This window comes from Pinus tabuliformis, chromosome X, assembly GCF_031772625.1.
Source record: "Pinus tabuliformis cultivar Carrire ecotype Pingquan chromosome X, CPIR1, whole genome shotgun sequence".
In the NCBI taxonomy this organism is placed as follows: Eukaryota; Viridiplantae; Streptophyta; class Pinopsida; order Pinales; family Pinaceae; genus Pinus; species Pinus tabuliformis.
Window position 1 is genome coordinate 1326587332 of NC_142308.1, and position 25676 is coordinate 1326613007.

General features: G+C 39.8%; 1 protein-coding gene across 1 annotated transcript in view; it reads left to right on the forward strand.

Moving 5' to 3' along the window:
- PRMT7 (protein arginine methyltransferase 7) overlaps nucleotides 1-25676 on the forward strand; it is a 467255-nt gene that overhangs the window by 390712 nt on the left and 50867 nt on the right. Inside the window, exon 12 of the mRNA XM_089446420.1 lies at nucleotides 6844-6918. Coding sequence (XP_089302546.1) covers nucleotides 6844-6918 — 75 coding nt within the window. The remainder of the gene's footprint in view (nucleotides 1-6843; nucleotides 6919-25676) is intronic.

Below are 25676 nucleotides of genomic sequence, written 5' to 3' on the forward strand. Positions count from 1 at the left end.
AGTAAGAAGCAACAGGCAGTGGCTCTCTCCTCAACAGAAGCAGAGTATCGGGGAGCAGTTAAGGCATCCTGTGAGGCAGTTTGGCTTCGTCGTATGCTTGCAGATATGCATGTTTTCCAGACAGGGCCTACTTCTTTGTTTTGTGATAATTAGGGAGTGCTCAAACTTGCCAAGAATCCAGTCTTTCATGAACGAACAAAGCATGTGGAAACTCATTGCCACTACATTCGCCAGCTGGTTGAAGACGGCTCAGTTCAGTTGCAATATGTTCCCACAACAGAGCAGCCCGCCGACATTTTCACCAAGCCTCTTGGTCCTGATAAATTTGTAAAATTCCGAGGGTCTATTGGTGTTGTAAATAGATTGAGCATTAAGGGAGGGTATTAGAATATGTCTATTTAGTATTTAATGCTCAGTCTTCTAGCTGTTGCTATTTTTATTCTTTTAGCAGTTTCTTAGATGAAACTGTTTGTACATAGAAACCTGATGTTTCTATTATTGTAAATATCTTTGTATTATCATTGAGCTGTTTGCTCTTTGTGAATTAATGAATTCAATATTCTTTTACATGCGTGTTTCGCACTGTTTTAGGGTTGACTAGGAACATCATAAAGGGTAGCGGTATGGGTTAACATGGATTGAGGGTCAATATCAATGGGTAAGCTAGAATGATGGGCGAAAATGGTGTTGGAATCTTGAGTAAACTTAGAGGGGGCTGAATCAGTTTAGTGCATTCATGGACAATTTTTACTTTTCCTTTAAATTTGTATCTCAACTTATTAACTGACAAGTAGTACATCATATGAGCAACGAGTTTCACATACAACCAACATTTAATATGTAAATCACAGTATAATAACTTTCATAACAACATAAAATCAACACACAAAATCATCACATGTGGACACCAGATATAAGTGGAAACCCATAAAGGGAGAAAACCACGAATTTGTTGTTGTTGTGATGCAAAGGCAAGCTCCTACTTCCTCTATTACATCAGATTTTTCTATAGGCTCCAACCTATGAGAGGTTGCTACCTCAATTCTTCTGCAAGCTTCAACTTGCAAGGAAGCTCCAACTCCAACAATTTTTTTGTAGGCTATGTTACCCACCAAAAGTGGGTGACCCCATAGGAGAAATTTTCTCCTAGATTTTTCTTCAGTCAACAACCATCAGCCCCTGACAACCACCAGTGTAGCCGATACGTTGTGCCAGTTGATCTTCGCTCCTCAAGCCAATCATGTGCCCCCTCGCCCATTTATCAAGAGCATATGTTTGAAGGTTGGACATCCTATCCTAAAGGCATGTTTTTCTTTGTGCATTGGGTACATGATTGTTTTTCCTCAGGCACATTGGGCATGTGCCCTTGATTAACACGCTTGGTTCACTTAGATGCACTGTTGATAATATCGGCGATATTCGAAAATATCGCGATATTTTCGGCAAAACGATATATCGCCGAGAAAATATCGCGATATTTTCTGTTTTGAAAATATCGCGATATTTTCAAAATATCGGAAAATATCGGCAAAATATCACGATATTTTGAAAATATCGGCAAAATATCGGCTATATTTAAAAATCTGAAAAAATTATTTTTTATGCTTGCCGATATTTGCCGATATTTTAGCCGATATTGCCGATAAGATATTTTCTGGACCCTCGCCGATATTTTGCCGATACCGATATTTTCAACACTGCTTAGATGCATTAATGAATTATTGTACCTAAAGGTGAGGAAGCCCATTGGATCTTATATGTAATTGGTAGATGGTTTCATCATGGATTGGGCAACTTAATTGAGGCCCAAGCCCACCAGAGGATCATATTGACATTTCTAGGGGAAGCGTTGAGAGCAATGGGACTCCATCATGTGTTAGAGCATCATTTCATGCCATGGGCACCCTCAGTACCTTCAACAGTTTGTTCATTGCCCCACATTATTCACGAGATGATGCACTTGGACCAATGTGCCCCGACTTGCTTAGCATGATCATGGCTGTTGATCCAAGGCCCAGAGGAGGTTTGTCTCACCCTTGAGACATGGGAGGGCAGGCACCATCATTAGAACCCTTATTTGGAGCATTGTACATGTTTTTTCTTACCTGGAAACCCATGACTGTTAGCTTTTGTAGCATCGGATGTGTTCTAGCCACGAAATTTGGTAGAGAGGCTAGAATACATGAGTTCCCCAAAAGCCAGAAATCATTTTTGAAAATCCCACCTAGAGGTGTCTCAATTAGATTATTAGCTGTTTTTTAAATATTTCCTAAGTCTAAACTTAGGGAATATGGTTAATTAATTAGTACTAATTGAGATAAGGTGAGAATCATCTAGAAACTGACATGGATCAACTCCAAGATGATCCTAGCCATTGATTAAGTTTTAATCTTGGTCGTTGGTGCTCCAACAATGGATTATATGAGGAAGTCGATGGGCACTTGGAGAAGATACACCATAGCAAACACTCAGTGATCTAGGGAGATCAATTTTCTAGTAGCAGAGTGATTCAGTAGGAGAATTTGAGCCAGAGATCGAGTAGTAGGTGGGAGAGGAGTGAAGCAGTATTTCAGTGGAGGTTTCTAGTGCCGGAAGAGTCAGATTGAGTGAGTGCGAGTTTTCCCAGAGGGACTGCATAGGCAGCAGTAAGATAAGAGTTCGATCTAGCTCGGGGAGCAGCTGATTCAGCTGCTGGTGATCGGGATTGTGATAAGGAGGACCAGTGAATCAGTTCTAGAGCCAGAGAGAAGCAGAATTATAGATTTCAGAAGTTTATGGAGGCAACAATAGCAAGGCCTACACAAGCACTGCGCAGAGGCTGATGTAGAAGAAAGGACATATTGCTGTGGGGCCAGTTTTGGAAGTTGAAATTAGTTGTGGGGTGAGGAAAAAATCCTCACAATAATTTTGCCAGTGATTCTCTCATATTGGATTGTCAGTTTGACATCCAAATTATTGTATTCAGATTTACTGTTGAAGAACAATAATAAAACCCTCATCTGTTGCACTAGTTTTCCCACATTGGGTTTTTCCGAGGACAACTGTCCAAAGAAAATAGTGTTAAATTTTTGTGTGTGTGCTAGAATTTCTCAGTTTCCAGCTTTTTAATTTTCCACAGTATTTTTAGGTGAAAATTGCAGTAGTGATTTATTCATTGTTTGTTGTAGCAAATAAACTGCATAATTAAATTTACAGTTAGGAGAATAATTTCCAGTTACTACAAGAGAGGAAATTTTCACAATGAAACCAGCAGTTGTCCCCCAAACCCACTTTGGGGCCTCATGTGATGACTTGCATGGAGAATTAGGGGCCATCCCCTAATTCATCTTTATTGGAGCCCTCTCTCTCATCATGGCACTTAAGGGACTCAACGTGGCCCTCCAACAACCCTACATCATCATGACATCATCAACGCGGCTTACATATGGATGGCTAATTCATAACTTGTGATATCTACTTGGTTGGCCTGTGACCAAGACTTGTTTTTAGCACATTATTTCCTAATTTTGGGGGCTCATTAGGCTAATTTGATTAGAGAAACTCATATAAATAGAAGTGAGTCTCATTTGTGAGAACTCATCATCATCACTTGGATTCTTCTCTTGTAAAAGAACTCGCACTTTTTCTTTGGACACTATTGGAGATTCTTTGATGCATTTTGACATTTGGAGCTGAAATTTTCAATCTTCTTTAGAGCTACTTCATAATTTGTGGATGGATATATCATATTGTCATTTTGTAAGTACTTGTTGAATATTTTTCTTGGAATAATGTCTAATGTAGGGAATTGTTACAACTAGTTAATGTTCTTGTGCCCTAATTTGTTGAATATCATTTTGGAAAGCTATTTTGTTGGCAATTTCATATGTTACTCATTGCATAACAAATGGTGAATGTTCCCAGTGGATGAAATTTTGTCTTTCTTCCATGAAAGTCCATTAATTTTGAGGTAAATGTTAAAGGTTGATAGCTAGGGCATCAATCTTTAGCCTCCTTAAGGACGATTTTGGCCAATTAAGAATCATCTTAGATTCCATAGCCCAAAGCACTAGGCACTAGTCCAAGAAGTTTGGTGATCAACTCCTCTTTTCCACCTAAATTTTGGTCCCCTAAAGGTAGGGCGGAAATCTCGAGCTTGCAATGAAATTTTAGGGAGGTGATTTTTCAGGAATCCGAGGGTCCAAACATCAAGCTCAAGGCCTAAGCTACCTATGCTCCAATATTGGTGGGCATCTACCCAAGTTTCATCCATAAAATCTCTTGCCCTAGGTGCTACTCCAAGAGAGAAAACCTAGGTCTTTCTCTCTCACCTCGGGGAATTCTTTGAAGGTTGTATGAGCATAGTATTTGTTGGAATAAATCATAAGAAACCCTTTCTCCTCCCTTGCCTTGACCTAGTGAGTACCTTGGAATTATTTCTTCCCATGTTTATTCATAAAATATTAAAATCCTAGGTCTAGCGTAAGTCTTTTCTAAGTTTCTCAAAGTGAGCAAAGAGCCTTTTGGAAGAGTTAAAGCGTCACATAGAGCTTCTTTGAGAGGTCCTACCCTATCACGTGGAGCCTTGACGTTAGGAATACCAATTATCATCATCATACCTAAAACCCTAGGTCTTGATCTCCTCCAAGGCCTTTCTTGGAGATCTTTTTATCTTTCTTGATGCATTGAGCCATTATTGTGTCTCTCCTTGAATGGGTTTTGTGGAATCACGTCATACCTAAATCATTGATCTATTCATTTTAAGTGATTCCCTTCCTACCGGGACTTCTCCCATCGATGAAAGTCCGTAAAGAGCAGGGAACTTTGACTAGGGTGATAGTGGGTCATTGTCCCATTGTTATCACTTAGTCTAGTAGTTGCCCCCTTAGGTTTTCCCTTCCTTAGGGCCTTGCTAGATTGTGTGGTAACAGGATACAACTCACAAGAGGCTCCTACGTCAACAAGCTCCAACCTATTCTTTATCAAGCTACAACTTGAAAGGAGACTGCAGTCCCTTGATATATATAAAAACGATTTGTTAGTTTACCTGGTCTTAAGTTCAGCATACCTCCATCCTTGTTTCTACCTCTTCTCCTCTTCAAATCTGTTTCATATGTGCCAGGTAACTCATGAACAACAACTCAATCAGCTCTCACACACTCTCTAACATTTCAGCCTTCCAAAAGCACATATTTTTATAAACAAATTTTGTTGGCTGTTAGTATTCTATGCAGGACTATGAAGTGAAAAGTCTTGTCTCTTTGCATTCCACTCATTTGTTTCACACCTTTTCAGATTTTGAACATTAAAACAAAGTTAATGGTCCACCAAATATTATTTAAAAGAGAAATATCAGCCAACCCTGATTGCATAAGCCAAAATAATTCTGAAACCATGTAACTTCATTCCAAGTAGGTAAAAATAAAAAAAATCTCCATCCTCTTGCATCACTACTTCTTAAGTCATCTCTGCAAGCAATGCATCACAACAAATCTGTCAACATCATTAGTGCAACAATAATGCACCTCTGCTTATTAAGCAATACACCTTTACAACACCTCTGTAACTGAGCATACTGTCAGTGAACATTTGAACAGAAACTGAACTGAGTGAACAGGAACTATACTATGTGAACAGGAAACCTTCAGCTGTCACGGGAATACTGCAAGCACTGCAAGAACTTCTTTAAATTTGACCTAATATATCTTGTTTCTCTGCAACATACCTTGCTTTTCAACAACACACATCAGCAACTTCTGCAATCATACCTTAGTCTTGAACATACCTTGCCTTTGCAACATCACAGCATCACATACTTTGCCTTTTCCTTTGTCCTTCACTTTCTGACTCCTGTCTTTCATCAGAGTGTTGCCTTTGTCATCTACCTCAAGTCTTCTGAATGCCAACATTGCCTTGCATCACAACTTCATCTTGCATTCTTATTGCCTTGCCTGGCATCTCTGCAACACTGATCTCTGCAAACATTTCTCAGAGAACCATTCAACAAGTACATTGCATCAAGCCATAACAAGCCTTTGCATCACTTGACTGATAACACATCTAGACCTCAGCAACTCTTTGCAACATACCTTTGCAGCTCCTTTGCCATCAATGACAACAATGCCAACAAATGGTGCACTAGAAGGCTTTGGGGAAATGGCAAAGTGATGATCACAATTAGCGGTTCCTCTTTTCTGCTATGAAGAGGTGTTTCTTGTGGCAAATAAAGGAATGATGGATTTCCATATTGATTTTTAGGAGGCAGGATTATAGAACAGGGTGTAATGGGGGTGTTTATGAAAGTTTTTGCACACTTGTTCATGACATTGGGATTGGATTTCAAGTAGGGGAGTTAGTGGTGTGAGGTTAAGAGATAAGGGCTGCTTCTTGAATAGATGAGTAAAAACAGCTGTACTTGGAGGAGGCTGACTTGAGGGACTCAAAACTGGACAGTGAGGGAAGGAGCTCATAAAGGCAGACAATATAAGCATCCTGTTCCCTGAATGACAATGACAAACTGATTTTGGATATCTACTCTAAGTGGTAGAATTTCCAAGATGAATTGAATTAGAGAATGTTTTAACTCAAAATGGATTGTTGTCAATCTAATTCAGAAATTGCACTGATTCTGGAGTTTAGCTAGCACAATTTAGATATGAAATCGATGACATTTTTTAGTGTGATGTTTATATTTTCCAATCAATATATAAAGAAATTGTCTTATCTATGTGTTTCAAGCAAGTGATTCTCTTTTTGTAATAATAAATGTCAATGCATATATTTATTAATAAAGGAAAGGCTCAACTTCAGTGAAAACCTTGACCTATTACTGGATAACTAACCATCTTACATATTAATTTGCAGGAACTCAGTGAAGAATTCATACTTATGGAATTTAATTTTACAAAAGAAATCGAAAAAGTTTCAGGAAAAGCAATGGTACTACTTTATCTCACAAACTCTTTTTGAACTGCCTGTTGCTATCTATACATGAGAATATTCTTGCTGTATGATTAGATTGGGAAGTTTTATGCAATGTTATATTCAACATCCCTCTGAAATTGCTTTTGAGTTAGGAAAGTTGGGGATCTGACTTTGTTTTAAATTAAGATTTTTATTCACGCTGTGTTACTTTACATTATCATCTGAATGGTATATTTGCATACATACTGGCTGTTGATTTTTCAAGAGTCCTCTAACCTGATAAATGTTTCTTATGATTCTTTCTTAAATTAATCTTTTCTTACATTTATTGTTCATCATTAAACAATTACACAGATAACTTCAACAATGGAACAATATGCCAGTAGGATCATAAAGAGACAACCACACAAGAACGCAGGAGTTTACCCGGGGAAAACCCACATGGGGGAAAAACCCAGCAACCTTTTAGGGAAGAAGAATGTTGTGGCCAATGCACTTTCTAGGAAACCAACAACATGTGAAGGGGAAGAAGAATGTTGTGGCCAATGCACTTTCCAAGAAACCAACAACATGTGCCCTCATAGAAATTACTGAAGACTGGAAGGTTCACCTCTCAGCAGAGTATGATAAGAACCAGTTTTCTTGTGCAATTATCAATCGAATCATCTAAGACGATAGGTACTGTTGTCGCTCAAATTGTACAGGAAAGATGCGACAACGATCAGGGCGGGGGTTTTCACCTTGATCCCCGACCTCTTTGTTCTAGTTGTCTCCCTACAGCATGCTATGGGGGTTAGTCCCTATGAAATGTGAAGATGGAGAGACCCGTTGGCAACCGACAAGTCTAGGAGACACCACTGAATGGCCTAGCAACCTGGTTAATTTAGCAAGTTCAATGATTTGATTAGATTATTTAACAAACCAATGCCTTAATTGAAGTCAAATACTTGCTTTATGTGATTTATCTACCAAGCCACCGGATGAACAATTGTTGCCTTAGGATTCTTTACTATCCTATATGAAATGCAACACCTAAAAAAACGAAGTGAAATGCAATATCTTGGTTTATTTTAGATTAGATGCCTAACTAGGTGAATCCTTTCCCTTAGTTGTTTTGAAGCTAGTCTCTAGAATAGGTTATGGAGAGAAGCCCGGGAAAGATAGCAATGTCTATATTAACGATACCTCCCTGGAAATCTAACCACCCGATGCCTCTGGTGCTGTAGAGACTGTGGCTCTAATGACAGCATGGTCACCGTGTTAACCACTAAAGAGGGCCTAGACATCTTAGAGTCTTTCAACCAAGCTTATGTTTGGAGGTGAATTAATTAATGCAAGACTAAACCTAGGATGTAGATGCAAGATGAGAGATTACTTTTAGCGAGATTGTTAAATGTTTTAAGCACTTAGGGACAAATTGCAACGATATTCAATTTAGAACAATGAAGTACTTAATCAATGTATAATGTAAATCTTCACTAAAAGAGAAGTGCTTAATGAAACAAGATAGAGGGTGCCAAAATACCAATAGACAATTGCTCATGAAATAAACAAATTCAATGCTAGAACAACAATTAGATAATGGCGATTAACAATAGAGTGCCAATGTGTCAACTAGATACATAAAAGAGAGGTTAAACATAACTAGTAATTGTTTTAGATTATCACAAAAATATTCTTGTCATGGTTATGATTATCAATTAAGTGCTTTTAAGAGTGATTTGATTATCAATAATGGAAGCTCACTTGCAATGCACAATATTAGTTACACTAGTCACAAAAGATATTTTCACAAGAAATCCAATAGCAATATAACCCTTATTCAATTATCCACTTCTTTAGCAATGAGATAGCAATGACAAGGAAAGATATTCCTTAGAATTAATGTCATAATGATGCTAGCTATCAATGAAAGAAATAGAGCATTAATCCACAATGTTATTTCTTAGAGCAATTAACCAATTTTAGCAACTCAATTAACCTTTTAGAGAACTTATGAGGGAACCACAACACATATGGCAATTATGTTCTTGAAGCAAGAATGTCAAATCAATGGAAAGCACTTGTATGCAAACTACAAAGGTGCCAAAAGATGAATGCAAAATGCTGATGCAAAATGACAAGAGAATAATGAACCTTTGACCAAATTCTAAGCCCAAATCACTTCAACAATGAATGCTTATGAATTTGATTTATTCCTTAGTTACTTTTAGAGCCTCTAATGCAATTTAGAGGACCAAGATTGATATAAAGATCATCTCATTCGGACAAGCAGAAGTGTGATTTTGAATTTAAGCCCACACATGTGCAAATTGTTCAGGTTGACCACATCATCATGTGGGCTCAAGGAGCCCAATGGATGTGTCTCTTCACCCACAACGAATTGTATAAATACAAGAGACTTCACACCTCATTTGGCATCATCATCACACACACATTCTTCTCTCTCTTCATCTAATTGGTTCGCACAACATTGGGCAACTTCTCTCTCACACACGTGGCAAGGAGGACGAATTTTCTGGGTTAAATTGTTGATCCAAATTGGATCCATGAAAATTATCAAAGTTCTATGACTGTATCAAATCAGGACAGACTTCAAAAATTTGTGAACAAAGAGCTATCAGGAAGACCTCTGGACAGTGGCAGTTTGTAGCCAGCAAGGAACGACGAGGACCTCGGTCAAATCGTGTTGACTGAGACCCATGGAGACCATGCAGGACGCAAATTAGCAAATAGGAAGCTTAGATCAGAAAACGGAGGCCGTTTCTAATGTGTGATTACGCGCTTTGTTGGGCAAAACCCCTCGAGAAGGAAAAGACCCGAGCACACGGTCAAAAGGAAGCCAAGAAACCATAGGAAAAGCGCTAAAAGCGAAAGGCAGGTCCCACGCTCCAAAATCGGCGGAATATCGGAGGCATTTTGGGCGGTAAGCAGATTTGGCAAAGAACGAGCGACTCCATACATTGCATGACGCATGTTCGGCGAATGAGAGAGAAAACCACTCTCATCGCGGGCTAACGGTCGAGCAAGTCAACCGCGCGATAAGAGAGAACACCGTAGGATCTGGGGGCTCCAGATCTAACGACGGAGATTGCGCCCGATGAATGACCGGATCTGGAGGGAGAATTAAGCTGCGGCACATAAAAGTCTGAAGTCTAATTTGACCGCTGAGCTGGCGAATGAATCATTACACAACATAACCGAAATACCGAACTGTTTGAGGAAGAGTTGGCGCAGTTCGTGGGGGGACAAGTGGCCACTTCCTGTGAGACGTTACACAGTGGCGATGATGCAGAGGCAGGGAACTCCAAGCGAACAGCAGCAGGCGACCCGAAGAGGCGGAAGAGGAAGCGAACAGTCAAGGACGTCTTGGCTTTAAGCCATGAACAAACAAAGAAAGAAAACAGGCAAGCACTGTAAGAAAGAAGAAAAACAGTGAGACAGAGAGACAGAACAGAGAATAAGCAAGAAGCAGAAAATAGAGAGCCGAGCTAACCTACAGAATAAGGTAGCATCGAGCAGACAGAAGGCTTGAGAGGTTCGAGCAATCCCTGAGAGGATATCTGTCGGGAACTGAGTACCAAATTGGACTCATCCCATTCAAGACCAGTTGAGGTCGAGACTTGGTAAGGAGGAGTCTGTGCACTCTAGTGGCTTGGGGAATCCAAGAACCACCCTACTAAGCATTATCTGTTTCAGGAGACTCAAATTGAGCTCCTCATTGTAAAAACTCTGCTTTAAAGACACAATAAGAAAAGGCCACCATTGAAAGCTGGACCGGAGACGTAGCCCAGGAGGATTGGGTGAACTCCTTATTAATTCGTTGTGTTCTTGTATTTGCTTACTGTGTTTCTCTTACTGTTTTCCGTTTTCCAGTGGTTGTGTATTTTGCAATCTGATCGATCCATTGCCTAAGATAACATAGACACACACCAACACATGAGTTTGTAATACCTTCATTCATTGATTAATTAACTAAGATCACTCACGAGTGATTTTCAGATCAAGTGGTATCATAGCTTTAAGTTGTCAAAGTTAGACAAGCTTGTGTTAGTTTTAGTTGTTGAATGCTAACTAGATCAAAGCTCAAATTAGGAGACGGAGAGTTGGTTGAAACTAATCCTGAAATTGGGAGAGTCTATCCTCGGAAGACAATGTTAAAGGAAGGTTCTATGGGGCCAAACCCTCAATTCATAGATAGTTTCCTAGCCATAAAGTCCATGGTAGAGGAAATGTATAGGGATTTTAGAAAACACAAGGATGAATATTCATCAGGCTCCAAACAAGACAAAGGAGAAGATGAGTCTCACTTCCATGAACAATCAAAAAGCCAAGGGAAAGAAGAAAGCTTTCTCACACCTCCTAATAGCCCTGGACATAAAAAGAAGGCATCTTTGATTAAACTAGATGTCAAATTTGATTTACCTATATATGATGGAGAGTTGAATGCAGAAAAGTTGGACAATTGGATTAGACAAATTGATGTTTATTGCAGAGTGCAGAATATCGATTCAGACAAGAGCAAGATTCAGGTGGCAAGCCTACGCCTTGGAGGCACTGCCTTGGTTTGGTGGGAAGGCAAGGCCCAAGCTAACCTGAAGAGACATGGAAAGACTATCCCTGTCTAGAGTGAATTTGTTTCTGCAATCAAAAAGCAGTTCTATCCATTGACCTACATGCAGCAAGCCATGATGAGCTGGCAAACTCTTCGACAGTTGAAAGAGCAAAGTGTATAGGGATACACTCAAGAATTTAGAAAGAGAGCATTGATTCTAGGAATCTCATTAGACTCACCTGAGACTCTGTTGAAGTACATTGGTGGTCTGCATAGCTACATGAGGCATACTATCCTCATGTTTAATCCCACTAGTATAGATGAGGTGTCTGTACAAGCTACCCATCTAGAAGCTAGAGGAAAGAATGGAAGTCCAGAAGTTGGGGGATCATCCCAACCCACTGCAAGCAAGAATAAGGAGAAAAGAAAGCAAAAATGGAAAGCAAGGAAGGCTAACACTGTACAGAAGAACAAGTCTTCATGCACTCACTGTAAGAAGGATGGACATGATGATGAGCATTGTTGGATTCTGCATCCAGAGCTAAGACCTAAGAAGTTCGAGGACAAGAAGAAGAAGACTGCTGCAGCTATTCAGAAAGATTTGGGGTTAGACTCAAGAGATGAAACAATTATTGCAGCCACAGGTATAAAAGGTAAGAATTCTGAAGCATCTACTAGTAATTCTGCACAATTTATTATTGATGAAGAAAATGAGAGAAAAAGACATGAGCTTTTCCATATTCGAGTTATTTCCAAACATCAAAAGATTGATACTTTGTTTGATAGTGACTCAAGTAAATCTAATTTCTGAAGCAATTTTAAAGAAGATGGGCTAGTGACTACACTTCACAAGAAACCATACCCATTAGGATGGTTAAATGATAAAGCACAAGTTACAACTACACGTGACTAGACAATGCAAACTCAAGTTTTCATTTGGGTCAGCATTTGTAAATGAGGTTGAGTTAGACATAATTCCTTTGGATATATGTGGAATTGTTTTAGGAAGTCCTTACTTGTATGACAAGAAAGCTATTTTCTATAGAGCTGAGAACAAGTATCTACTCGTTAAAGATGGAATCGAATACTTTGTAAGAGCTCATAAGCTCAAGAATAATTATACTCTCATAAACTCAGGGCAGATGAAACGAATGATAAATTCATGTAAACAATTCTTACTGATGGTTGTAAAGGAAAAGAAACCTGATAAAACCAATGTATTTGAAGATTGTAATGCTAAACAACAAGCTGATTTAGAAAAGGTTGTTTCAGAGTATGATATCTTGTTTCAAGAACCAAAAGGTTTGCCACCCAAAAAGGAAATAGTGCATGATATTATTTTGCAGCAAGATGCTCCATTGCCTAACATTGGAATGTACAAGTTGTTTGTGTTAGAGAATGCAGAAATCAAGAAGCAGGTGCAGGAGTTGCTCGAGAAGGGGTTCATCAGACCTAGCACATCACCATGTGGGTCACCAATCATTTTGGTGAGAAATAAAGATGGCTCGTGGAGAATGTGCATTGATTATGGAGCACTGAATAAGATAACAATCAAAAACCGTTATCCCCTTCCTTGCATAGATGATCTTTTAGATCAGTTGAAAGAAGTTGTTTATTTTTCCAAGCTAGACTTGCATAGTGGATACCATCAAGTCAGAGTTGCAGAACAAGATGCATGGAAGACTGCTTTCAAAACAAATTAGGGATTGTATGAGTGGCTGATTATGCCTTTTGGCTTAACTAATGCTCCTGCTACTTTCATGAGATTAATGAATGATGTACTCAGAGCTTTTCTTGATGATTTTGTTATTGTGTATCTGGATGACATTCTGATATTTAGCAAAACGTGGGAAGAATACTTAAAGCATGTTAAGCAGACACTAGATGTTTTGAAAAGAGAAAAACTTTATGTTAAACTCTCAAAATGTGAATTTGGCAAAACATCTTTGAATTATTTGGGACATATAGTAGGGGGTGGTGAATTGAAGATAGATCCCTCTAAGGTGGCAGTGATTCTGAACTGGCCTAAACCCAAATCTGCTACAGAAGTAAGAAACTTCTTAGGAGTAGCACAATATTGGAGAAAGTTCATTTCTAACTTTTCCTTAATTTCAACTCCCTTACATGCTTTAACAGGATTGAACAAGGTGTTTCAGTGGGGAGGCAAACAACAAAAAGCCTTCGACACCTTGAAAGAAAAGATTAGTACAGCACCTGTACTAGCACTGCCTGATCTTCAAAGACCATTTGAGATCCAAATGGATGCCAGTGACTATGCCATGGGAGTAGTGTTGACACAGCACGGTAAACCCATATGTTATCATTCTGAGACATTTAATTCTGCAGTAGTTAACTATCCTACATATGATAAAGAATTGTATGCATTAGTACAGAGTGTGAAAAAGTGGAAACATTACTTAATGGGCAAAGAGACAGTAATACATACTGATCATCAACCACTTCAATATCTACACTCCCAAACTAAGTTGCAGCAATGAAGACACTATAGATGGATGGGGTTTCTACAACAGTTTCATTTAGTCATCAAATATAAAAAGGGCAGACACAATAAAGTTGCAGATATGTTATCTAGACCCATTATAAATGCATCTACTATACTTAAGCATAATTATGTGTTACATGAGAGTTACATTGAACAATATGCTCAAGATATAGACTTTAAAGATGTATATGCAACTTTAAGTCAAGGCAAACAAGTAGAAAAATTGTATTATCATGTAAAGGATCAGCTCTTATATCATTGTGGGAAGTTATGCATTCCACAAACTGAAAGAGTAAAGATAATTTGAGAAGCACACACTTCTCTAATATCCGGTCACTTTGGGGTAAGCAAAACAGTTGCACAGCTGCAAAGATTTTGATATTGGCCAAAAATAAATGAGATAGTTTCCAGATATGTAAGAGGGTGTACTATGTGTGCAAAAAGCAAGCCCAACAATAGAAAACTAGGCCTGTACACTCCATTACCAGTTCCTTCTCACCCTTGGGAAACCCATGGATTTTGTTGGAGGACTGCCTAGATCTAGGAAAGGTCATGATTATCTGTATGTTGTGGTGGATAGGATCAACAAAATGTGTATTTTGATACCTTATAATAAACAGATTACAGCTGAACAAACTGCAAAATTGTTTTTTGAGCACGTATGGGTTCATTTTGGATTACCCACTTCGATTGGATCTGATCGAGACACCTGATTTGTGGGGAAGTTTTGGTCAAGTCTGTGGGAACTGATGGACACCAAATTGAAGAAGAGCACAACTTTTCATCCGCAAACTGATGGCCAAACAGAAGTAGTTAACAGGATAGTGATCCAATTACTCGGGGGATATTGCAGCAAGCATCCTAAGTTTTGGGATGAACATTTATGTTATGTGCAACATGCTTACAACAGAGCAAAACATTCCTCTACACAGAGATCTCCTTTTGAGACCTGTTTTGGGTTCACCCCAAGGTCTCCTTTGGATTTTGTCTTTGGTAAAGACACCACAGCTGAGGGACACAGTGATGTGGACAGGGCAACTAGGTTCATTGAACAGATCCAAGAGATCCACCAGGTAGTACAGGAACAGCTGGAAAAGAGCCAAGCCAAATACAAGGCAAGGCATGACAAGCATTGGATGGAGCATAGTTTCCAAGTTGGTGACCAAGTCTGGTTGTATATCAGCAAGGACAGGTTGCAAGGTGAAGGTAAAATGCTAAAGCCTATCAAGTATGGACCCTTCAAGATACTTGAGAAGATTGGTGAAAATGCTTTTCACCTTGATCTACCAGCTTACATGCACATATACTCAGTCGTAAATGCAGATTGCTTGAGATTGTTTGAACCTTCACTAATTGAAGATCCCGAAGAGCAAAGTCAATTGCCTTCTATTGATGACCTGCTACTTGAATATCTTAATGAATTGCAAGAAGACACAGTTCTGGACAGGAAGGTGAGGATGACGCGCAGGGGAGATGTTGAGTACCTCAGAATTGGGCTCAAGGGTTCAAAGCCAAGCAGTGCAAAGTGGATAGAGATTGGACAAGTGAGACAATTGTACCCTCACTTAGTCGATGCTTGAAAACCAACTTTTGGTGGTCCAAAATCTTTTTCAGTGGGAAGGCCGTGATCCGAATTGGATCCATGAAAATTATCAAAGTTCTATGACTGTATCAAATCAGGACAGACTTCAAAAATTTGTGAACAAAGAGCTATCAGGAAGACCTTTGGACAGTGGCAGTTTGTAGCCAGCAAGGAACAACGAGGACCTCAGTCAAAGCGCGCTGACCGAGGCCCATGGAGACCGCGCAGGATGCAAACTGGCAAATAGGAAGCTCAAATCAGAAAACAAAGGTCGTTTTTGATGCACGATTACGCGCTTTGCTGGGCAAAACCCCTCGAGAAGGAAAAATCCTCGAGCGCACGGTCACAAGGAAGCCAACAAACCGTGGGAAAAGCGCTAAAAGTGAAAGGCGGGTCTCGCGCTCCAAAACTGGCATCGAACATGCCATTTTAGTTAACAATGGCATGTTCGATGCTTAGTAAAATTTAGCTCCAAAACTGATGCATCGAACATGCCATTGTTAACTAAAATTAACATGGTATCAGAGCCCAGGTGAAGACAAAGCCCAAGCAAGAGTGAGAAAAGAAATCACTAAGGAAAGTTGTTGGACAAGAATATTGGTCTAGCTTCAATGATGACTACATCATACTTCAAATCCGAGGACAAGCTCAAGGACAAATCCGACTATCATGCATGGAAGATGACTTTGGATTTGACTTTGGAAGAGAATGATGCTATGGACTATGTAAAAGGAAGAGTGGTGGAGCCTCCTTCAAATGCACCTGCTGCTGCAAAAACAAAGTACAAGAAAGGTGAGGTCAAAGCTAAGAAAATTATTATAAACTCCATTCAAAAGCATTTGGTTGCCTATATTTCTGATTTGGAAACATCTAAGGAGATGTGTGATAAGTTGGTTGGGATGTTCAAAATAAACAATGCAAATCAAATCCTGTGTCTCAAGAATAAGTTGAAGGACATCAAGATGGATAGAGGAGAGTCTATTCGATCCTACTTCATGATGATTACCGAAATCAAGAATGATCTTCTATCTATTGGAGAAGTTGTTGGTGACAAGGAGCTCACTCTCATTGCACTTGGAGGTCTTATAAGAGCATGGGATGTGTTTAACACCCCCATCCTCAACAATGACAGGATTTCGGGTTTTGATGAATTATTGGCTAGATGCACTCAAGAAGAAATAAGGATGATGGAAAGAGATAAGCCATCCAATGGAAATGATCCTACTGCTTTCTCCGCTCATGCTAAGAGGAAGAACAATGTTGGTCTAAGGAAACAAGGTTAAAGATTTAAGACGGGCTTCAAAGAAGGAAGAAAAGGAAGATCTTACAATTGCAACAGGTTTGGCCACTATGCTAGAGAATGTCCTCACAAGAAGGATACTCCAAGGGATGATGACAACAATAACCACAACAACTACAAAGGCAATGGCATTCAAAGGAACAACAAGTTCAACAATAAAGGAAAAAGGAATGCTCCTGCTACTCGATATGGAAATGGTCGTCCTCCCAAAAGATCAAGAAATTCCAGGTATGAGGAAAGTAATGTTTTAGAAAAACAAAATGAATTTTATCTTATTTCCGTTTTATCTATTGCCTGTCCTTCGGATACATTGGATCATAGTGGAGCCTCAAGGCACTTCACTGGGTACAAAGAGGCCCTCTCAAATTTGGTTGAAAAGAAGACTAACTTGGAAATCATACTTGGAGATAATGCCACCTATCCCGTGAAAGGAATAGGTACTGTCACTCTTCACTTGAATCAAGGTCAAACCATTCATCTACAAGAAGTATTGTATGTGCCCGATTTGAAGAACCTGGTATCTATTTTTGCGATGGAAGATAAAGGCTTCAAGGTAGCATTCATTGATGGAAAGGTACGTCTTTGGCAAAGAAACCCTAAAGATGCATTTACACTTGGATTTAGGGTTGATGGTCTTTATCAAGTTGGAGGAAGTCCTTTGGGAGCCATGTCTTGCGACACTTCTCTTCAATCTGAATTATGGCACCAGAGATTTGCCCACCTTCATTACAAAGCCTTACCTGGGGTAAGGAAGATGGTCACAGGTATGCCCGATTTCAACATGAATCATGAAAGTGTTTGTCAGGGTTGTGCAGTTGGGAAACTTAAAAGGGGACCATTCCCTTCAAGTGAAAGTCAAACTTTTGATATTCTTCAACTGGTCCATTCTGACCTATCTGGTATGTTGCCCATAACACAATTAGGAGGAAAATGGTTGATGGTCTTTATCAAGTTGGAGGAAGTCCTTTGGGAGCCATGTCTTGCAACACTTCTCTTCAATCTGAATTATGGCATCGGAGATTCCCCATCTTCATTACAAAGGATTACCTGGGGTAAGGAAGATGGTCACAGGTATGCCCAATTTCAACATGAATCATGAAGGTGTTTGTCAGGGTTGTGTAGTTGGGAAACTTACAAGGGGACCATTCCCTTCAAGTGAAATTCAAACTTTTGATATTCTTCAACTATTCCATTCTGACCTATCTGGTATGTTGCCCGTAACATCATTAGGAGGATACTTATATTATGTTATCTTTGTGGATGACTTCTCTCACAAAACATGGATCTATTTCTTGAAAAAGAAGGATGAAGTGTTCAAATGGTTTCGTGCTTTCAAAGCCTTGGTGGAGAATCAAACATGGAAGAAGATCAAAATATTGAGGACCGACAATGGAACCGAATATGAATCAAATGAATTCAATGACTTTTGCAGAGAGGCTGCCATTAAGCAGGAGACAACCATTGCATACACTCCTGAGCAAAATGCAGTTGCTGAAAGAAAGAATCGAACGATCATGGAAGCCACCCGTGCCATGCTTCATGATCTAGGTCTACCGAAGTTCTTATGGGGAGACGCTGCCAATACTATCATATATGTTCAAAATAGGTGTCCGCATCAAGCATTGAATTTCAAGACACCCGAAGAAGTTTTCACTGGTAAGAAACGTAATGTTTATCATTTTAGAATATTTGGTTGTCCCATGTATTTTCATGTGCCTAAAGAAAAGAGAAACAAGTTGGGAGCATGCAAGAAGAAAGGAACATTTGTGGGCTACAGTGAAAATTCAAAGGCATATAGAATCTATGTGCCTGGTCAACAAGATGTAGAAGTAAGTCATGATGTTACATTCGATGAAGACATTTCTCTTGGGGAAGCCAAAGACCTCCCCATTCCAGGAAACGAGAATTATGATGCTACATGAAAGCAGGATGAACCTCCGTCTGATGAACCTATGCCCGATGTTGAAGGTCCGATGGATCCCATTGATCCACCTCTTGGTGATCCCTCTTCCTCAAGAAAAAGACCTTTGTGGCTCAAAGATACTCTCGAAAATGCTGAAAAGCATATTGCTCCAAGATGGACATTTCATGAAAGTAAGAAACCCAACAGGTATCAAGTGTACCTTGCTGCTATGAGTACTATTGTTCAATCTAAGCCTTGTACGTTTGAAGAAGCTGTGAAACACCAAGTATGGAAGGATGCGATGAATGACGAGTACTAATTCATCATGAAGAATAATGTCTGGGATGTGGTTCCTAGACCCAAGGACAAGTCTATGGTCACTTCTAAATGGCTTTATAAAATCAAACATGGAGATGATGGGAGTGTTGAATAATACAAGGCCAGATTCGTTGCTTGAGGCTTCTCTCAAAAGGAAGGAGTGGACTATGATGAGATATTTGCACCAGTTGCCTGATATACCACTATCCGTTCGATTATTGCTCTTGCTACCTCTCAAGGATGGAGCCTACACCAAATGGATGTGAAGATTGCTTTCTTGCATGGCTCGCTTAAGGAGGAAGTCTACTTGGAACAACCTGAGGGGTTCGAAGTACAGGATCGAAGGACACACATATGTAGATTGAAGAAATCCCTCTATGGGTTGAAGCAAGCCCCCAGGGCTTGGTATGAGAGGATTGATAGCTATCTTATGAAGTTGGGATTTACAAGGAGTGAAGTTGACCCTAACCTATATTTCAAGGTCGAGCCTGATCACATACATTGGATTGCTGCTAAGAATCTCTTGAGATATCTTCGGGGCACAATCTATTATGGACTAAGATACACTGCCGGGAATTTGAGGCTGCATGGATATACAAATGTTGACTGGGCTGGTAGTGTGGTGGATCATAAGAGCACTTCTGGATGTTGCTTCTCATTAGGATCTGCTTCAATTTCTTGGATGACCAAGAAGCAGAAATCGGTTGCACTAAGCACTGCTGAGGCCGAATGCATTGCAGCTAGTATGTCCTGTTGTGAAACTGTTTGGTTGAGGAAGCTCTTCAGTGAGCTATTTGAGCACGTGTTGGATACCACCGTGATTTTCTGCGACAACCAGAGTGGGATTCACCTTTCAGAGAATCCCATGTTCCACAACTGCTCCAAGCACATTGATATCAAGGACCACTTTATCTGGGATATGGTACAACGGGGAGAAATAAGGCTCCATCACATTAGGACTGATGAGCAAGTCGCAGGTATCCTCACTAAGCCATTGGGGAAAGTCAAATTCTTAACCTTCTAAGAGACTTGGAGTTGTGGAAAGACCCTCACATGAGGGTCCCGCTTGAGTTGGACACTGAGCTCTGGGAGCTCCTGGGGGCTTGGGGTGCTTCTTGGGGCTATGAGCGACTATAGGGTGAGTGGTTCACCTTCCCCTATGTGGTGTGCTATGTACAGGGTGAGTGGTTCACCTTCCCCTGTGATACCCCATGGTGACATGTGTGTAGGGTGAGTGGTTCACCTTCCCCTATGATTGACATATGCATAGGATGAGTGGTTCAACTTCTCCTATGGCATATGAGCAGGATGAGTGGTTCACCTTCTCCTGTTGATGCCCCAACATACATCCTACCCATGTAGTCCAAGACTCATGGGAAGTACCTCTCATCTGGCCAATGAGTTGGGAAACGTGGATAGGGACCATAGCACTACCGATGGGCACATCGTGTACTGTCATACTCCCTATGTCTAGGATGCATGGTGTTCAACAACTTGATCTGGGATCATTTGAGGTTCTACCTCTAGACTAACTTTTGTCAGTGGAGAGTGGTAAGGTCTTGTGACTCACTCTCGATTGATTCTTCTTCATTATTACTTCATGGTTCAGCAGAGCAGAGATGAGATGACAGAGATGGTACATGATGACAGGATGGCATGATGATCGATGACGACAGATGAATTGGCAAGTGGAATTCTCCCTAGTTGAGAGGGAGTGTTAAAATTGGCAACTTGCGCCAAATTTCACCTTGGGACAGCTCACTTGATGGAGATGATGATTGCATTAGATTCCTCTTTTCAAAAGGACCAAAATTGATATAAGGATCATATCATTCAGACAATCAGAAGTGTGAGTTTGAATTTGCAAATTGTTCAGGTCAGCCACATCATCATGTAGGCTCAAGAAGCCCAATGGATGTGTCTCTTTACCCACAACTAATTGTATAAATACAAGAGACCTCACACCTCATTTGGCATCACCATCACTCACACATTCTTCTCCCTTCATCTGATTGGTTCGCACAACATTGGGTAGCTTCTCTCTCTCTCTCACGTGGCAAGGGGGACGAGCTTTTTGGGTTAAATTGTAGACCGAAATTTCAGAGTTCTGTGACAGGTTTGACCAGCGTTGACCGAGGGCTTGTTGACCAAGTTTGATTGTGTTTTTGGGGTCAAAAGTTCGATCATTTTAGGCTGCATTTTTGGGCACAAAAATTGAGGAATTCTGGACATTTTGGCCAACATTGACTGTAGAAACATTATAGTAGTTTTCTCTCTCCTTTGCCCGAGTTTGACCGAGGTTTTTTGGGTTAACTTTGACCTCTTGATCAGGCCGAGTTTGATTGAGGAAGACCGAGTTGCTTTGAGGATGATTTGTTGTTGTTTTAACCAGCATTGACTTTCTAGTTATGGCTAAAGTTTGACTGCAGAAATTTACAGGGTTGTTTTGACTTTGAATTGGGCATGTCAATTTGACTTTTGTACTCTCTCTCTGTTGAACTTTTGATATAATAATAAGAAGAATTGATCAAAGGGTTTTCCCCACATTGGGGTTTTTCCCTGGCATCCACCAATCTAGTGTCCTCTTGTCTTGGCTTGTCTTCTCCATTATGTTTCATGTTCTATCTACTTTTACTGTCAATGTGATTATTGTGGTTGCTGTTGGAAATTGGAAATTATTATCGGGCTACTAAGGAACATTGAAGTAAATTGTGCTAAGCATAGAACATACCATTGTTAACTAAAATTAACAACATTCCTCCAGCTAGACATCGGGTTTTTTTCAAGACGTACCGACAAATTCGGGAACGATTTTCTTGGAAGGGTCTAAAGAAAGATGTGATAAAATATGTCAACAAAATAAGGTCGAGCATACGCATCATGCACGTCTTCTCCAACCTCTACCTATTCCTGAACAGAAATGGGAGAGCATCTCGATGGACTTCATCACAAGGTTTCCCAAATAGCAAGGTAAAGATTACATTTACATGGTGGACAGGTTGACCAAATTCGCACGTTTCTTTGCAATCTCATTTGATTATTTGGCCAAACAAGTAGAAAATTTGTTTTTCCGAGAAGTCTTCCGACTGCATGGACTGCCAAAGAATATAGTTAGTGATCGTGACAACAGGTTTATGGGTTCCTTTTGGCAGGGATTCTTCAATTTGGTGGGGACTGAATTAACCCCTAACACTAGCTATCATCCACAAAAAGATGGTCAGACAAAAAACGTGAATAAGTGGATTGAAGGGTACCTACACAACTATGTGATGTGTTTTCATGGCACTGGAATCTAGGTTAGGGTCTTAGAATCACGGACACTACCAATCCAAATACCACAACAAACTACTTTGCACAACGGAATATAAACAATAGTAAATCAACTAGTGCACAATATAGACAACTTTTACAATTTTCAATAACCTGACTTTGTTATATTAATAAACTGTAATACAACTCGCTAGGGATCCCGTACCAGGGATAATAGCCCTCATACATCCACTGATACAAGAATACAAACTAGGGCTTGTTGTCAACAACTATGAAAACCAACTGCCCTGAACAAGATACACTAACCGTCTAGCTGATGTAGAGCTCCTCACAACTACCTTGGCTATACCCTAAAGACACATGTTGGTCCTTCTACTCCCAATCTGCAACACCGCCTCAATTAATGGTCATAGTCCTTTAGGTCACTGAACACGGCTTACAAATTTGCCCTCTAGCTGATCATTTGTCGATCAATACATCAACACATAGGTCTTCTGTTGAGTTGTTCACAACTCCGTTTGTGAACAACCCTAAACTACCCATTGTTGCTCCTTTGCGCCTTTGGGACTTCTTCCCTCTAATATCTTCCTACACTGCTCCAATGAAGACAAATTTTGGGCTAGAGAACTGCCACCTATCACTATAAGATGTCCTCCAACAATGAACCCGGGTTGATCCAATCTGCTCACTCAACCGTCCTTTGTCCTTCAAGGTGTCAACACTAGAGCCCCCAACCTTCACCCCCCTTACAATTGTCAATTTCCTTCTTCGAAATTGATCTAGGGCTACTTTGTGCACTTACTTGTTTCCCTCCAACAACCTTAAGATGCCCAACAACAATCTGTCCAACCTGGAACTTCTATCCTCTAGCAGCAATTCAACTCAAACATATCAACACATACATTTTTGAGCTAATGCACCTGCTGTATGGCCTGGTTAGGGTTGATATCAATCCATGTTTGTTAGGAAGCCAGCTCACAAAAAGATAGAAAAGATAAATCAACGCCTTAGAATTCATTCTCTTCAAGGGGGCAACCTCCTTTACACTACACAAATGAACAATTCTTGGATGATGCAAATGACTAAACCTCCTTTCTATATATAGGAGTCTAAGGGGCCATAATATAATCAAGCCGACATAACGATAATAACATAAGGGCACAAATATAACAATAGTGGGTTTCTATGGGGCATACTAATAACAATATGGGGACAATAGGGGCACAATAATAACAATAAGGGATACAATGACAATAGTAATGGGGGAATCACTAGTATTATAGGGGCCTAACATGCCCCTCTCTTTCCGAAAAGTGTTGTCCTCAACGCTTGAGTAGTTTTTGATGTTTCTGTATAAAATTCTCATCCTCCCATGTGGAATATTTAGCGGATAAGTTCTTCCACTTGATGAGGTACTTCGAAATTGATCGATTTTGTAGCTGTCGAGTTCTTGTTTCTGTGGCTGCTTCTGGTTCCAATATGATTTTTCCTTCCTCATCAAGTTCTGGCAATATTGTTTGAACTAGGAGCTTGTCACCTATAACCTTCTTTAAACATGAAATATGGAAAACTGGGTGTACTCGGGAAGCTACAGGAAGCTCCAATTTGTATGACATAGTACCAATCTTTTGCAACACCTTGTACGGACCATAATACTTTGGTGATAATTTATTATCCTTCTTAGCTTGCTTGAGGGACATTTGTTTATATGGTTGTAGCCGTAGGAAGACCTAGTCACCTACATCAAAACTTCTATCACTGCGATGTTGATATGCCTGTTGTTTCATTCTATTTTGCGCCAACGTGAGGTTATCCTTTAAGAGTTGGAGAACTTGTTGTTGATGCTCGATGTGATGTTCCACTACTTGAACCTTATAATTTTCTCTTAAATATGATGTGATGGATGGTGGATGATATCCATAAAGTGCCATAAATGGGGTCATTTTTGCTACAGTATGGAAGGAAGTGTTATACCACCATTCAGCCAGAGGCAACCATTTGACCCATTGTGTCTGTTTATCAGATACAAAGCAACGAAGATATCCTTCCAAACATTTGTTTACTATCTCAGTTTGCCCATTAGATTGAGGATGATAAGATGAGCTATGAGTTAACTAAGTACGGAGACAAGAAAATAATTTTGTCCAAAAATTTCCAGTGAAAATGGGATCTCTGTCGCTTACAATAATCTTTGGGTTTCCATGTAGTTTTTGAATTGTTTCCATAAATGCAGTAGAAACTATATTGGCTTTAAATGGATGTGATAATGCACAAAAGTGTGCATACTTGATAAGTCTGTCAACTGCCACCATGATGACACTCTTTCCCTCGGACTTAGATAAACCTATGATAAAATCCATTGAAACCTCCTCCCAACGTTGGCTTGGAATGGATAAAGGTTGTAATAGACCCGGGCTCTTAATTGTTTCAACTTTATTTTGTTGGCAAACCAAACATTCCGCCACAAACTTTTGAATATCCGATTTAAGGCCATCCCAAAAAATTCCTTCTTAACCCTGTGGTAAGTTTTTAAAAATCTTGAGTGCCCTCCTAAGGGAGAAGTGTGCAATTCCATAAGAATCTTTTGTTTGAGTTGGGAATTCTTACATAGGTATAAGCGATCTTTGTACCATAACGAGTCATTTTTCCAACTAAATGTATCAGATGTATTGGGATCTTGTATCTTTTGAATGAGTGCCCACACTTCTTCGTCATTCTTCCATTCCTCCCTTGCTTCGTTTATCCAATCTAGTTGGATAATAGAAATGGTGCACAACAATGCTTCCACATCTCATCCTTTCTTGAGAGTGCATCTGCCACAACATTTTGCTTCCCTTTTTTGTAAATGATTTCAAAGTCATAACCCAACATCTTTGTGACCCATTTTTGTTGCTCTTCAGAGGATAATCTTTGTTCTAAAAAGTATTTAAGACTATCATGATGCGTTTTTACCTTGAAGTGTCTTCCCATTAGGTAGGGTCGCCATTTCTTAAGTGCATGTAGTATTGCCAACATTTCCTTCTCATAAATAGCTTTGTGTAAATACTTTCCCTTGATTAGACAACTTTCGAAAGCTATGGGTCTTTCATCTTGCACTAAAACAGCACCAATTCCATTTCCTGAAGCATCATATTCCACAATAAAGGGTTTTGTGAAGTCCGGCGTAGCTAAGACCGGTGCTGGGCACATTGCCTCTTTAAGATGTTCGAAGGCCTTTGTTGCTTTTGGAGTCCATGAAAATGCATTTTTCTTCAATAATGTTGTTAGAGGTGTTGCTATTCTCCCATAATTCTTAACAAACTTGCGATAATACCCTGTCAACCCGATAAATCCTCGCATATG